The sequence below is a fragment of the Marmota marmota genome, unplaced genomic scaffold (assembly GCF_001458135.2).
Source record: "Marmota marmota marmota unplaced genomic scaffold, marMar, whole genome shotgun sequence".
NCBI classification, from domain to species: Eukaryota; Metazoa; Chordata; class Mammalia; order Rodentia; family Sciuridae; genus Marmota; species Marmota marmota.
In genome coordinates this window covers 1,576,430-1,593,683 of record NW_026000081.1, presented here as the reverse complement: position 1 = coordinate 1,593,683, position 17,254 = coordinate 1,576,430, and the positions used below count along the sequence as shown (strand labels likewise).

Below are 17,254 nucleotides of genomic sequence, written 5' to 3'. Positions count from 1 at the left end.
ATGACAGATAGCTGCCTTGTGGTGCGTGCTAAGTGTTAACTACAGTAAACCCATCTTCTTTGAAGCTATCCAGAAAAGGGGGGACATTGGGAATATTGGTGAGATCTAACAAACAAGCTGGTAGGAGCTGGAAGTTATAGAAATGTGTACAGTAAATGTTAGTTTTTGAAGCCTGCATGTTACTTTCATTTTCTCCTGAAAATTAATACTTTAAGCCCTGTTAATGTTCTTGCCAAATTGTATACAACTCTGCCTACATCCCTTTTGCCTTCTTTGCTGTAATTATCCTTTTTTGACAGCAGGGGTGTGGGTACTGGAGATTGAACTCAGGGGCACTTACCATGGAGCCACATCCCCAGCCCTATTTTGCATTTTATTTAGAGACAGGATCTCACTGAGTTGCTTACCGCCTCACTTTTGCTGAGGCTGGCTTTGAACTCGTGAACCTCCTGTCTCAGCTTCCCTACCCGCTGGGATTACAGGCACGCACCACTGTACTTGGTTTGTAATTATCTTGTTTCTACCTATTTCACTTCATCCTACAAGTTGTGACTTTGGCTAGAACTAGTCAAATCAAGCTGTGGACATATTATTGCCTTTCCCAGAAACACTGCTGCTGCTTCCACACCTCATCCTTGACCCATAGGACTGCTGGCTTTCATTGAATGGGTCCTGTGTTTTTCTGCTACCATGTCTGGGTCTAAACCTCTGTCTACATGTACTTAGTCACGTTGCTCTTCTAGTCGTTTTTGGTAGAAATCCTCATGGAAATGTAATTCCAGAATCTTTCTTTAACCCCACACTAAAGGGAAAAAAAAAGATCTAAGCAAAATAAACAATGCTATAAAAATTTTTTTCAAGTATTTAAAAGTATTACTAACCCCTGTCCCCCACAAAATGCTTTTCCTTTGATTTTAATTTCATGGAGTATATGTCAAAGAGAAGCAGTCACAGATCATTTGGGAAAAGTAGACTCCCTAAATCATTGGCGTTCAGTACCAGAAGGTGGCACACTTTTCTTAAAGTAACTGCACACACTTGCCATCTAAGATGTAAACAAAACCCACAAAAACTGAATGGAACTGCACAGCAGTGGGGGTCTAAACCAATCCACAGAGGAAGGTCTCTGGCATCTTCTTTCACATGGGATAGAAATCTCTGACCCAGGGAATCTCTTAATTTGAGCCTTTCCTATTTTTTTTTCCTAATTTTTTGGTTATGTGACATATAACATAGATGGATGAATTCCATTCATGATACCCTATTATACAAATGGAAGGACAGATTTCATTAAGTTCTGATATCAGATAAATGATACATAGGGACACAGAAAGGGAACAGGTGGAAATAGGTGAAAGAGGAAGGATGGGTAGAGGGAGAAGGGGAAACCACTAGGTATTGAGGTAAGGTGGTTTAAGTCATAACAAGAAGATGGCCCATGCCAGAAATGTGAACAAGGATGTCTGAGGACCGATCAGAGGTCCTGCCAGGTTCTGCTGTGACCCATTACAAAGTTATCCTGGGCAATCCTGTATGATCCTGTGTACTGGGGAGGGGTTTGGAAGGTCTCTCCTCGTGCCCATAACCTACCAGCTTCTGCCAATAAGCATGGTACTTCATCCTTAATCATATAACCTTCCATAATCTGTGCTGTCCACGGAAGACCACCAATCTGTAATTAAAGGGAAGAAAAGCTGACAAGGATATGGGTGACACTAAATCTCTTCTGTTAAGTGTTGATCTTAAATTCTATTAGTAGCACATTTAGTAAACATTTGTGTGCCCAAATGATTATGATTTTCAAATCATAAATATTAATCCACACTAGTTGTGAATCACTAACATAAGAACCACCAACATGAGAATTACTTTATGCATGTAGATGCTAAAAAGCTATTTTTGGTTTGATAAAATACTGAGTGAGATGGTCATGGTGGCACATGCCTGTAATCCCAACGACTTGGGAGGCTGAGGCAGGAGGACTACAAGTTTGTGGCTAGCCTAGGCAACTTAGTGAGATCCTGTCTAGAAAAATAAAAAGGGTTAGAGATATTGGTCAGTGGTAGAGCACCCCCAGGGTTCAATTCCCAGTACCCAAAACAAAAGCAATAAAACAAACACCTCAGCCTACTAAACGGAATTTTTTTTCTTTTTAAATTTGTTTTCAATTTTTCAGCATACTCTTAACTCATGCTCTTCATCACAATCTGACAGTCAGTTGTATTATCTCCTTGCTAGATGAGGAAATGGGTTCAGAAGGTAGTTTTCATTCAGATTCAGGTTTGTCTCTCACCAAAGCCCATGCCGCCCCACGGTTCGGACAGATGTCTCCACTGGAGCTGTTCAAGTCAGATACTACATAGTCAAGAAAGTTATATTTCTATTTATTTTCTTACCTTGGCACAGTTTTATGACAGAATATTAATTTTAAAATAAAAAGAACACCTAAACTTTTGATATATATTTTATTGAACATGTATGAGATTCATCTTTACATTACAAACATTTTACAAATAAATTTTTTTGTTAAAAAAAGAAACATTGCCTGGATTATCATTGTACAGTTTGAAACAAGGAAATATATAAATATGAAGTTCATTCTCCAAGTATTAGCATACTGATGGAATCACTTCAATAACCCTTTTTTTTTTGGTGGTGCTGGGGATTAAACCCATGGCCTTGTGCATACTACGTAAGTGCTCTATCACTGAGCCAGTCCCCTGCCACCAATAGTATTTTTCATAAACTGATTGATTAGAAGTTAATACAGGTTGTAGGTAATCAACCAAAGGGTCAAATAAACACACAAGAGGAAAGTGATCCCCAAATAAGATCTATTTCCAAAAAAACCAAAATTTGTATATACTCTAAAATGTCTTCCCTTGTGTGGGATTTGGTCAATGAAGATCAGCTAGAGAATTTTCTGTTATATACATAAATAAACATTTGAAAATGCAGAATACATTGTATGTAAATTAAAAATTTTATCAGCTTTGTCACATGGGAAGACCACCCACATGACCATTTAAAATACAGTATGTATACATTATCTTATGAAAATCACATATTTAAGAGAACAAGGCCTTTATTTTCAGGGCAGTCTTAAAATAGGCTTAATGCAGGAATATTTTACTCTTTATGTTTTATATTTTTTAACATCTCAGCTATTAACATTATGCATAGTACCTAAGCCAACATATGAACAGCGGCTTATCATTTCAACTACTGTACTTGATTATATTCACATGACGTACCATCTAAGAGAACTGACCAAGCATAATTTCAGAACTGCCCAAATTAAAGCCTTGTTAAGAAAATAGAATGCAACCCCATCATATGAGCCCAGTCTGTCTCTCAGAGATTTGTTATGGATTTGTCATACTGTAAGCCTAATACTTCAGAGCACTTCAGAGCATTGAAATATTTTATAGCTTGCAAAGCAGTTTAGTTAGCATGGAAACCTGAAAGTCTAAAATTACTCTGGGATCTTTAAGTTATTAAAACTCATTCCTGCCTGAATTTGAATACATTTTGAATGGAGGCAAGTTGAAGATTATTTTTTCCTTGCAGCAACAAAAGAGCTAAGTGGTCAACATTTGTGGCTCACAGTTTTGTTCAAAAAAGCATATATAGAAGAATCTAATTTGGATATTATTCTGATAATTTTATGCTGGAATGGGAAGGTAGAGTTTAGAATTATTGGTCAAGACTTTTTCAGATCATAAATACTAATGTATACTAGTTGTATGTACACAGAAGCCTTTACACAGAAGACTACGAAGGGGAGTCAACCTTTAAAGTGTAAACTGATGGCCCAGGGCCTTCTCTGCCCTGTGCTACCCTTCCTTCATATCCTGTCTGTCTCAGTCAACATCAGTTCAAGTCACAGGAAGAGCATCTCCTAACTGGCCTGTGTATGCTTCTCAACAAGATATTTAAGACTCTTATTTATCTCATCCCAAACATGTAGCTTTAAATTGCCATTAGTCTTTTTCTCTCAGACAGAACTAGAAAAAGTGTTACATATTTGCAAATTATCTAACACTGGGCTATTTGAAGTTTGACTTTAATATTTAAAAATTAATTTATTAAGAATCTACTTTTCAAAATCCATTTTATTAAAACAAAATCAAAAGTTTCAAAGTCCAATTATCTAAACTTAAAAAGTGGACTTTGTGTGTGTGTGTATATGATATAAGTATATATCATATATAGATAGATAGATAGATATAGATATATATAGATATCATATACACACACAGTCTCTTTCTTTATATATATCACCCACCCCCACTCTCCCAGCCCTGGGGATTGAACCCAGGGACTTGCAAATTCTCTACCACTGAACCACTGAGCTACATCCCCAGCCCAGGACTTTGTATTTAATAAGCAGCTTTTTTTGTTTTCATTAGCTACATGAGATTAACAATACAAGTTTTAGGGAAAGAAAAACTATAGTAGTAAGGAAGGCACTTAACTCTTAACAACCCTTAATAAATATTCTGATAGGACTGTAGCGAAATTTGAATGCAAAGTATTCCAATGGAATATGAGAATAAATAAAATGAATCCAGACATTGACTGCAAAGGTCATGGCCATTAAGATTTTTTTTCCCCTCTTAACTTCTTAACTAATGTTTCTGCTTATTAATTTTTTTTATATTTACTACTATATAACTCAAGATGGGTTTGGTGGCTGCTAAAATTATAAATGCATGATTTTCATGCTTTTAAAATCTCTTCACATTTCATTTTAAAAAAAAGCATTCTGTACCATTTTAAATACCAAGAACTAATCTGAATAAAGACAGGGCCAGGGGCAGCTAGGGATGAGTAAGACAGGGGCACTGCCTTGACTAAAGCACCTTTTACAGGTCTGAGGAGTATCCTCACTGAACCATGCTTATAATCTAGTTTTATCATTTTTAAAACTGCAAAATCATCTGCCAAAATGCCAATAAAAATATAGCCTAGAAACAATATTTTGAAAATAGAAAAATATGTTTTAAAAAATGTCATAATAAATATCTCTTTAAACAATATCTTCTATCTTCCTATCTCTAAAACTTTGCTTCTTTCCATAATATGTAATAAGGATCAGTTCACTTGAAGACAGACAAGTCTTTCTTCCTTTTTGCTCAGTTTCACAGTCACTGTTGCTTTGGATTTTTCTTTTTTCTTTCCACATTTTTAAAAACCAGTGCACTGTAGTTGTATAGAACAGTGGAGTCCTTACCTCTTAATAAATCATTTTCTTTATTTGGACTAAGAGAACTAACCAAGCATAATTTCACTAAAATATTCAGGTCAATTGTTTTTCTTCAATATCTATATATTTTATTTTTTGATACTAGGGATTGAACCCAGGGTGCTTTACTACTGAGCTATATCCCCAGTCCTTTTTATTTTTTGAGACAGGGTCTCTCAAATTGTTTAGGGCCTTGCTAAATTGCTGAGGCTGGCCTTGAACTTGGGATCCTCCTGCCTTCACCTCTTGAGTTGCTGGGATTACAGGCGTGTGCTACTGCACATGGCCTTCAAAATATATCTTAAAAAATAAAAAACATATTGGACTTATAAAACCTTTTCAACATCCAAAATATTCTAAATAACTTAAGAATTCAGAATATTTTAAAAATTTCAGAATCTATTTGTAAAAATTTATTAATATGGGATACCCAATCTTTGAAATTTAAAAAAAAAAAAAGTCCTAACATGAACTTTTCTATTTTTTTTCCGAACCTTTAAATTTGGATATTTTGCCAACATGAAAGCTAGACCAATTTTATTCTGACATTTTCTTTCTTGAACATGATTTTGAAATTAAGGACTGGGACATCAATGGTTCTAAGGAATCTGTTTTTCTTCAGTGACTGAGTTTTTATTTGATTCCAAGAAGGTTTTGATCTTTCCACATGGAGACGGTCATATAAGAGCAGAAAACCTCTAAAGTTTATATGCTGTGCTGTGAAACTGAAACCAGACGAGATATTCATATTTTAAAGCCATATTTGATGTATATTACAGTCTACTCTTGCCTCAAAACAATTAATTTTTGATATAGTAAAGAAGAAAACATAATATCTGACCATAGGAAGCTAAAATGGAAAACTACCAATCCTTCAGCTCAGTAATGTTAAGTAGCTGTTTCCTATTTTCTACCTACTACCATGTCAGAGTAAGTTTCAGCTTTAGACAAGCCTGAATTTTCACAGAAAAGGATGCTCTGTTTCAGATCATATCACAATTTTTCTCGTGTTCTAAATTTTGACTGTTGAAACCAGCAGGTCTTAATTCAGTGAATTAAAATAGTTCTTCTGTTTGGGTGCCTTATGGTGGCCTAACATATTGAATATTAAGCTTATTTTAAATCTTCACGTATAGTGCTAGTGGGGATTCTACAGCTCATCTAATGTTAATGACAAATAACAATACTATATACCACATAATAACAATATCACATCCATTTACCTACCTCAGACTTAAAACACACTTGTCATTTGATTTATGACTGATATATTTATATTAATTTTAAGCATTTTATGTTATTGTAGTAAAACATTTTCCCAAAGCATGAACACCCACACTTTATATCAATTATTGCATCAAAATGAGTTAATAAACAGTATAATACCTTAGGTAGTATAATATGGAATATTTCCTTAAGAGGACTTAATAACTATCTTGACAGAATTTATAAGGGTTTAAATTTAAATTATATTCACTTATATCTAAAATGTAAAATTAAAATAAAAAACATACAGCCCAATCTATTGAGCACCTCTATCACAGATTTTACTCTTGAATACTAAAATTATACTCAGACATATCTAGTGCTGTTTTTCCATTGGGTATTTTGAAAGAAAGAACAGTTTTTCACTGTCATGTGCAGTAGCCACAGGAGCAGTGCACCTCCAAGGCACACTCTGGCACACTGCCTTGAGAATACCATTCAGATGTTCCTTCTCACTGGGTGGGGAAGGTGGGCGCTTTTGGAGACGAAATCAGCATTGGCTTTCTTCTTGACAGATGAGGTTCACAGATTCCTTTTAAGTGCTCGACTAAAATGCCTCCATACATCAACTGCCCACACTTTAAATCCACAGGGAAGCTTCAGATCTCCGGCTTGACTGCTAGCGTTTGATCACAACTTGTTCATAAGCTCCAGACCCCACCCTAGAACAGCAGGGGGAATAAAACCTTCAAAATGTTGAGCTGAAGTGTTTGAAATTGAGAGAGAATGCACTGAAGAGTTTTCTAATAGATTTCATTTCTACAAGGTTAAAAGGTATCACAAGTAGAAAATACTTGAAAGAGTAAATGTTTATAATTAATACATTGGGTTAGTCTAGGCCTTGATCTTCCTACTTATTTCCACAATAACCCAATAACACAATTCTTGACCTATCAATAAACTGCTACAAGGAATATTCTCTTCAAACATGTTTATATACAAATGCTAAAAAGTCAATCTCATCCAGGAGTATAAGTGACTTCAGCAGTGCATCAGGCCTTGCACTCAGTTAATGATGATAGTCTTTAGTTGTTATAGTAGTGTGGTTATCTTATTGAGCCCAAGTCTCACTATGTTGTTGAACTTCTGGGTTCAAGCAGTCCTCCTTGCCTCAGCCTCCTGAGCAGCTGAGAGTACAGGAGCATGCCCCAGAACTGGCTAGAGAATTCTTTTAGTTAATACATAAATGTCATTTTTTTTTTTTTTTTGGTAGATCTGGGGAATGAACTCAGGGCCTCATTTTTGCTCAACAAGTACTGTACCAATGAGCTACCTGTGCTCTAGACATTTTAAATTTTTGTTTTTGGTATAGGGTCTTGCTAAGTTGCCAACTTGGCCTAGAACTTGGGATTCTCCTGCCTTAGTGTGTCAAATAGCTGGGATTTCAGGTGTGCATCCTGGCACTGGATGCTTAACGGCATTTTAAGAGAAAATTTTAAAAGATGGCAATAAGTTAGTGGTTATTAGTACATCATGAACTGAGTTGGACTTCTAAGCTGACTGCTGAGGGTTCTTACAAATTTATTGCACAGCTGGGTTGGGTGGCGCACAGCTATAATCCCAGCAGCTAGGGAGGCTGAGACAGGAAGATTGTGAGTCCAAAGCCAGCCTCAGCAAAAGCAAGGTGCTAAGCAACTCAGTGAGACCCTGTCTCTAAATAAAATACAAAATGGGTTTGGGGATGTGGCTCAGTAGTCGAGTGCCCCCTGAGTACAATCCCTGGCACCTCATCCCCCACCAAAAAATTAAAACAGATTCACTGCACAGAAGAAATGATGGGACCATCTTCAAATGAGTACCAATGAATATCCATTTGTAGCCACAGATAATCAGAATTTGTGTGCTGTGGATTTAGCTCAGTGGTAGCATGTTTGTCTAGCATGTGCGAGACCTTGGGTTCAATCCCCAGCACTGCTTAAAGAGGAAAACAAACAACTCACAGGCTATAATCATAATCTTATTTATTTATTTATTTATTTATATGTAGTGCTATGGATGGAACGCAATGCCTCACATGTACTAGGCAAGCACTCTACCATTGAGCCACAACCTTAGCCCCAGCAGACAATCATTATTTGAAGGAACCTGGCTTTGGGATGTCCTTTTAAGTATGCTCTGCTCTGGCCATAATGGAATAATAGGAACCAAGGTTTCTTTCCTGCCTTGAATAGTTATAAACTCAATAGAACATAGAAAATGAGAGTTTACACACACTGGACAATAGGCAGTGCAAGACTGTTTTCCCAGTAAAAAGGAAATCAATGAAGAAAGTCCTACAATGGCCCCAACTTGCTGCCTGAAGCAGTTTGCTTCAGGATCTCCCTAACCTGCAGGGAGGGAGGACCTAACAACTTGGTGGTCTGAGTGGAGGAGGAGGAGGTCAGGGCTCAGAAAAGCTGGTGGATAGAATTTGAAGGTTAGAATACCAGAAGGAAGGGTAGGAGAATTTTCAGATTTGATAAAAACTATAAACCCAGAGATCCAAGAAGCTTAATGAATCTCAGGCAGAATAGATACAGAGAGAAATACATCAAGGCATATCATAATCAAACTGTTAAAAGTAGTGAAAAGAGGAAATCTTAAAAGCAATCAGAGATAAAAGACAACATACAAAGGAATAAAAATGAAATCAAAGCAGACTTCTTTTTAGAAAATAAAGTTGAGCAAGCAGGTGCACACAGGACCCTATAAGAAACCCTGTGCAGGCAATCAGTATCCACTAGACTTCAGACAGATTACTGCTGAAAGCCCTCACCAAATCTGTATGGCTTGTTGCTGTGTTCTCTCCGTTCTCTTCTGTCCCTAGGTAAATGATTCTGGTTTCATTTGTACCATCATAGTTTATCTCACAGAACAGATCTAATGCTGACATGTTAACTTCTCTGATAAATACCCATTATCTATTGAGAGCCTATGTGTATAAGCAGCATGCTGGTCACTTCAAATAGCTTAATCTCCAGATCTGCAACAGATCTTCAATTAGTGTATATAAAGTGATTGAATGCTTATTGCATACCAGATATTGTTATAAGCGTGTACATATCTTACCTCATTTAATTTTAACCTTATTATTCTTATGAGATAGTTTCCATTAGCAGCATTTTATGGTGAGGAAATTGAGGTAAAGAGAAATGACTTTCAAAGACACAGCTAATAAGTGGTGAAACTTGGTACTAAACTAAGCAGCCCAACTCCTGAGCCTGTGATGTTAACCCTACTGATGCAGTGCTTTCTGGTAGCAGGTGAGAGATGTGGTTAGCCAAGATCATAGCTAAGCTGAGTCATAATAGCTAATCCAGGAATGAAACCCAAGTCTATCTGCCTCTGTGGCCCATTATCTTTCACCATGACATATTTTCTCCGATGTTCTTTGGTGTTTCTGTGGCATGTCATATGAACCATTTACTCTGAAACCTAATGAACACTTCAGGCTTTCATGCATTGGATGATTATTGTATTTTTTTCATATTTTTGTTATTAGCAGTGCTAGGGATCAAACCCAGGGCCTTGTACATGCTAGGCAAATAGTCTACTACTGAGCTACAACCCTGGGCCCCAGGTGATTATTCTAGCATTCATTTGAAAAGGGGGTGGGAACCAGAATCAACTTCTTTACTAAATAAATGTTTTTGTATCCTAAGTTTTAGATGATCTCAAAACCAAAATTCATCTTTCTTTTCTCTGAATAACAATAATACTCATAGCACATATTGAAAGTATTCAATGTATCTTTTTTTGCTCTGACAAAATTATGTCACTTTTCTAAAATGCCATTCTGATAGATCATTTCCATGCAAGAATCACCAATGGCTCCTACTGTAAATATGAGGAAGAATAAACTCTTCATTATATCAACCGAGGCCTTTATTACTGGGCTTAAAGACACTTGTCAACCAACCTTATGTCCTCAAAATTACTTTTACATGACCCATTCTGGGAAGAAATATTTTAGGTAATTCTCTAACTAGGTCATATTATTTAGAAGCTGGTAAGGTCAAAGTGGTTAAGTGTGATGGGCTTTGGATTTAAAGAGACATGAATCTTGAGCCTTGGATTCACCACTCAACTAGTTTATGGCCTTGGGCAAGTGATCTCTACTTCTTTGTATCTTTGTCTTCTTATTTTATTTTTGTAGTGGGATTGAACCCAGTGACACTCTACCACTGAGCACCCTCAGCTCTTCTTTAAATTTTGAGATAGGGTTCTTCTACGTTACTGATGCTGGTCTTGAACTTCAGTCTTTTTTTTTTTTTTGGTGGTGCTAGTGATCAAACCCCAAGGTGGGAGGGCAATGAGTTACATCCCTAGCCCCCTTCTTTTTCAATTTTATTTTGAGACAGGATCTCACTAAGTTGCCCAGGTTGACCTTGAATTTGCAATCCTCCTGCCTCAGCCTCCAAAGCAGCTGTGATTATAGTTGTGCATCTATTTCCATGTTTTAAATAACTAATTATAGTGTGTTGTGTGCACTGAAAGAGATACTATAAGAAATGAATACAATACATATATGTATGTGCTTATGCCTGGCACATAACTAATAAATACTCAATTTTACCTATAATAAGTATTGTATAATTATAATGCCTATAAATTCATTTTATTTGCTCCTATTACCAGGAATATCTGTCTTCCCTGAATTTGCCTGATAAACCCCTACTTATGGGCTGGGGTTGTGGCTCAGTGGTAGAGCACTCGCCTAGCATGCATGAGGCACTGGGTTTGATCCTCAGCACCACATAAAAACAAAATAATGTGTCCACCTTAAAAAAAAAAAGCAAAACAATACCTAAAGATACATAAATAAATAAATAAATAAATAAATAAATATTAAAAAACCCACTTATATTTATTCTCCCAAAGACCCTCTTCAAGTGTCAGCTCTTCCAGGGAGTTTCTCCATCTGAGTCCCTTTGCTGTTCTCTCAGAGTTCCCTCTACTATTTATAGTTTGTCTATCTTACCTGATATAAATAGTTTAGGCTTTGTGGGCCACATGGTCTCTGCTATACTATGCAATTCTGCTGTTACAGCATCAAAGCAGTCACAGATAGTATATATGCAACCAGGCATGGTTGTGTTCCAATGACACTCGCTTTACAAAAACAGGCAATGGTAATTTGGTCCACTGGCTGAGGTGCCAACTCCATGTGCTAGGACCATCCGCTGGCTGAGGGTAAGAGCTGGGTCTTTCCTCCTTGTATCCTTATCCACAAGCAGGTCCAAAAGTTAACTAAATTTAATGAGCGGATAAGTCATGAAGATTAATTAAAGGTCTAACTTGTGCTATATCCTTTATAAACTGCTTTTCAAGTTACTTCTTCAGGGCTGGGGCTGCAGCTCAGAAGTAGAGTCCTTCCTAGCACATGTGAGGGTTAGATCCTCAGCACCACATAAAAATAATAAATGTATTATGTCCATTTACAACTAAAATATATTTAAAAAATTACTTCTTCATAGCATCTTTATGTTTCTTTCCTACTACCATATATGACTCTAGTTAATGATGTAGGTATTTGCTATTAGACACTATTTTGTATCCTTTGGGCTCTATAATGTGCTGGACACATAGGAGATACTCATTAAAATGAATACTGGTACAAGAAATGAACTAAAAATTCTTTCAGATTTTGAGCATGAAATAATAAAACAAATGTCTTGGCCTAGGCATTCCCATACCCCTGCAACTCTGATTTACTCTGTTGTGTGTAAGCTGTACATAAATATTACATAGAAACAGTGCCAGGGGTGCACAGAGGGGATGTGGGGAAGAGGACAATCAAAATTCCTAAGGTGTCCTTGACAGCTGTACTTACCATTCTGAAGTATAGACTGATTATCGCTAATCTGAAAATGCGACATGTTTCAAAATCTGAAACTTTTTGAGGATGGCATCTTGCTTAAAAGTTTCAGATTTTGGAGCTCAACTGGTGATATCAGTGTAAATATTCCAAAACTTAAAAAACTGAAATCTAAAACACTTCTGGTCCTAAGTATTTTGGACAAGGAATACTCAACTTATATTGAGAATCAGGGTGGTAGGTCTGGCAGGTAACTTTTCTCCATCTGAATTTGAATAACTACCAAAATGATATTTGGTTTTCAGATATTTTTTTTTGGTAGCTTCAGAGTGAATCCAGTGGGTGGGGGGCACTTTACTAAGGAGCTACAGCCCCAGCCCTTTTTTTTTTTGAATTTATTTTATTTTTTTAAAGATATGACAGTGGAATGCATTATAATTTTTATTACACATATAGAGCATAATTTTTATCTTTGTATATAAAGTGTGTTTACACCAATTCATGTCATTATACATGTACTTTGGTTTTTTTTTGGCATTAAAATTTTTATTACACATATATACCACAATTTTTCATATCTCTGTTAGCCCCAGCCCTTTTTATCTTTTGAGATAGGGTCTCACTAAGTTGCTGAGGCTTAATTGCTTATGCTGATCTGGAAGGTGCAGTTCTCCTGCCTCAGCCTCCCATGTCACTGGAATTAGAGACGTGTGCCATTGCAGCTGGCTTTAGAAATTAACTTGGAACGTATGTTAGACTCTAGCAGTAAGAAAGGAGAGTGCAAGAAAAGTTAGTTATTAGCTTATGTTGCTGAGTGGGTGCTTAACTGCACATAACAGAAAGGTCACTGAAAACTAAAGGTCGAATGTTCTTTTTGATATGTGGATGCTGGAAGAATAGAAGTTCAGAGGATTAGACAAAGGGGATTGAAGGGAATAGAGGGGGGATGGGAAAAGGAAAGACAGCAGAATGAATGGGACATAACTTTCCTATGTTCATATATGAATACATGATCAGTGAAACTCCATGTCATGTTCAACCACAAGAATGGGGAGTTATATTCTATGTTATGTATAATGTCAAAATACATTCTACTATCATGTATAACTAAAAAGAAAAAATTAAATAAAAAAGATAGGCCACTGGCTGGAAATATGGTTTTACTTTGTTCTGTCTATAATACTGGACCAAGAGGTGGGGACAGTGGCACACACCTGTAAACTCTTCAGGAAGCTGAAGCAAGAGAATTGCCGAATTCTAGGCCAATTAGTGAGACCCTGTCTCAAGATAAAAAATAAAATGGATTGCAGGCTGGGGTATAACTCAGTGGTATAGGACTTGCCTAGCATGTGCTAGGCTCTGGATTTGATCCCCAGCACTGCAGAAAGAGAGGAAGAGAAAGAACTTGGGATGTAGCTTAGTGGAAAAAACATGCAATTTCAATCTCCAATACAGAAAAACCAACCAAAACAAAAATAAAATATTAGACTAAGATTCTTTTTTAAACAATTTTTTTATATTGCAACTTGTCTGGGAGCTCTACTAGTCCTTTACTAATATACTCTAAAAACACATCTAAGGAAATTATCAAATTTATAAAATATAATGTCAAACACATCCTGAATAAGGAAAAGTGAGAGCTACACCAAGAACTGTTAAGTCTTCTCATGCAATCACTAATATTAGTATTGTATAGCCTCAGTCTAATAAAAAATTTGCAACCTTTGTCCTCCACTCAAGCATTTTTTAAAAGTTAAGTCTGTATTTTAATAAGGTACTATTTGGACTACATACCTGTTTGGAAGATGATGACTGCCAAAGGTTGTACTTCCACCAGGACCCACAAATAACCTCAGTCCTTCTTCTGCAATATACATTTAAAATTTTGTTAAATGGATACTTATTAGGCTACTGCCAAATAATATTCATATTTTAATAATTCAAAATTCATATTTGTTTCTTAAAATAATCAAAAACAATTATGTACATGGCAATTTAAAAGCTATCCTAATAGTTACTTCTGATCAACTTCCCTTCAATTCTTTTTCTTTTAACTGAGTAAAGAAGACAGTCTTTCCTACAATTTTTCACAAGGTTTAATTATTTCTCTTTACAACCCATTACACAATGGAACTAAGTCCATTGTTAAATGTGCTCTATACACACCATCTGNTTCAACTTCACTGCTAGCCTCTACCTGATACTTTTGACTGCTGGCTTGCATAGCTTGATGTTCTGGAATGTCCACAGGCACCAAGTTCATCTGGAACAGAGGCACTTTTTGCTGAAAGATCTGCAATAAGTCATAACATGATGTTATTACTACCAAAAATTAATGGTCAATCTCTATTCTAATGTTCAGATTTTATAAGCTGTTAAGTTCATTTTAAGAAAAATAAGTTATAAAGTGACAGAGATATCTTTAAATCAGTACAATCACATTGCAAGAAAATTTTAAAAAATCTTACAAATAAAATATCTTAGATCATAGTATATTTCACAATATTTAGCAGCATGCTATCTTAAAAATATTATAACTTGGGCTGGGTCTGTAGCTCAGTGGTAAAGCGCTTGCCTTGCATGTGTGAAGCACTGGGGTTTGCTCCTCAGCACCACATAAAAATAAAGACACTGTGTGTTCATCTACAACTAAAAACATATTTAAAAAAATATTATAACTTGTGTTCAGCACTTCTCTAATAAAAATGAGTCAAGTTTATTCCTTTAAGTTCTCACAAAATTGCCAGATTTAGAGTGAGTGGTTTTTGAGGAAATCTTGCTTCTTTAAAAATGTATCACGGCCTTAAAGTAAAGAACACTTTATTACTTTAATGTCAGTGTTGCTAGTGCTAGGTTATAATTTGCATCACATCTATGGCTTAATGCAGCATGGAAAGTTCTTACAAAATTGATTACAGTACTTAGTTTCAAAGTAAATTTACAAAAAAGCAGTGCTCAAACTGTTTCCTAGTAGTTCCCTGATCACATGCATATTCCAGATGCCAATTAGGTCCTTCCAGAAACAAACTTCTCCCTCTGAATGCAGAATTGTGACCATTTTCATTAGGATGAAATATTTGGAAACTAGAACTGTTTTTAAATTAGAAGCAGAAGGAAAGCAATTGAGTAATATAGTAATTATAGCAGCAGTTCTATAAATGATATTGTACACAGTTGGACCAACAAATGCTGCCAAATAAGTAAGTTACTGGAGTGACCTGGCCATCTGCGAAGGTTACTCATTTCTGGACAGATTGGAAGCATAAGAGCATCTATCTCTGCACCAGTCCTAATCCCAAAGGTTAACTCCAACAGAACACATTCAAAGAGCTGGTTCATAGTGAGAATTTTTTTTTTTTTTTAAAGAGAGAGTGAGAGAGACAGGGAGAGAGAGAGAATTTTTAATATTTATTTATTTATTTTTTTTAGTTATCGGCGGACGCAGCATCTTTGTATGTGGTGCTGAGGATCGAACCCGGGCCGCACGCATGCCAGGCAAGCGCGCTACCGCTTGAGCCACATCCTCAGCCCCCATAGTGAGAATTATATAGAGCCCAAACTACTCAGATCGTAACTCATCGATTTATCTTCTGGTTTTAAAAATTTATTTGTTCAATAAATATTTATTGGGCTGGGGATGTGGCTCAAGTGGTGGCATGCTCGCCTGGCATGCGTGCAGCCTGGATTCGATCCTCAGCACCACATACAAACAAAAATGTTGTGTCTGCCGAAAACTAAAAAATAAATAAATATTAAAAAAATTCTCTCTCTCTCTCTTTTAAAAAATAAATAAATATTTATTAAGTTCTTACCAAGTCAGGTGCCCAAGGTATAGAAAGTACAAAGGTATAGGAATATAAAATAAATAAGACAAAATACATGTTCAGAGTTTAGAGGCAGAAGCAAACAGAAAACAATGCTGCAAGCACTAAAATACAAGCACCCCAAGGAAGCTGTTAAGAGCTCTAAAGGACAGTGCACATAACATCACCTGGTTACAGTGGAAAGAGCTCACAGAGACTAACCAAGCCTTTAACAATGTCTCAAAATCCCTCAGGTAGATGAGGAGGGAAAGGCATAGTAGTAAGTGCATACCTTGCTTGTAGAGAAGCAAATGGTTTGGTAAAGTTGGCAAAGAGTAGAGGGGTTGAGGGCTGAAGGGAAAAGAGGCTGAAGAGATAAGCTGAAGGACTTCCTGTGAGTTTATGAAGCAAATCATTTAACGGCTCAAAGCAAGAGTGTGACTGACCAATCCATATTCTGAGAAGATTACTGGGGCAACAGAATGAACAGAGGATGAAGAAGTGAAGGTTTTCCTTGGAATGGAAGCACCTTTTAACCCGGTTATCCCACTTCTCAGTATCTACTCAAAGGACTTAAAATCAGCATACTATAGTGAGGCAGCCACATCAATGTTTATATCAGCACAATTCATACTAGCTAAGCTATGGAACCAACCTAGGTGCCCTTCAACAGATGAATGGATAAAGAAAATGTGATATATATATACACAATGGAATATAACTCATCCATAAACAAAAATGAAATTATGACATTTGCAGTTAAATGGAAGGAACTGGAAACTATCATGCTAAGTGAAATAAGCCAATTCCAAAAATCCAAAGGCCAAATGTTCTCTCTGATGTGCAGATGCTGACTCACAATAGGCCAGGGAGAGGGATGGGAGGGAGGATGGAAATGGGAAAGAAAGGGAATCAATTGGACATAGCTTTTCTGTATTCATATATGAATATACTACCAGTATAACTCCACATCATGTACAACCACAAAGGGGGGAAGTGATACTCCATGTATGTATAATATGTCAAAATATATTCTTCTGTGATTTTTATATAACTAAAAAGAACAAATAAAAAAATAAAAAAAGAAGTGAAAGTTTTTCACAGTAACCCAGTTGAGAGAGAGGGGTGGGGGAAAGAGGG

General features: G+C 36.4%; 1 protein-coding gene across 1 annotated transcript in view; it reads right to left on the bottom strand.

Annotated features, from left to right (window-relative positions):
• Nucleotides 1-5,737: 5,737 nt before the first annotated feature.
• Nucleotides 5,738-17,254, bottom strand: part of Fam102b (family with sequence similarity 102 member B) — a 59,564-nt gene continuing 48,047 nt past the window's right edge. Inside the window, exons 8-10 of the mRNA XM_048815159.1 lie at nucleotides 14,509-14,604; nucleotides 14,106-14,175; nucleotides 5,738-7,176 (exon numbers count right to left, since the gene is read on the bottom strand). Of these exons, the coding sequence (XP_048671116.1) occupies nucleotides 7,134-7,176; nucleotides 14,106-14,175; nucleotides 14,509-14,604 (209 nt within the window). The 3' untranslated portion in view covers nucleotides 5,738-7,133. The remainder of the gene's footprint in view (nucleotides 7,177-14,105; nucleotides 14,176-14,508; nucleotides 14,605-17,254) is intronic.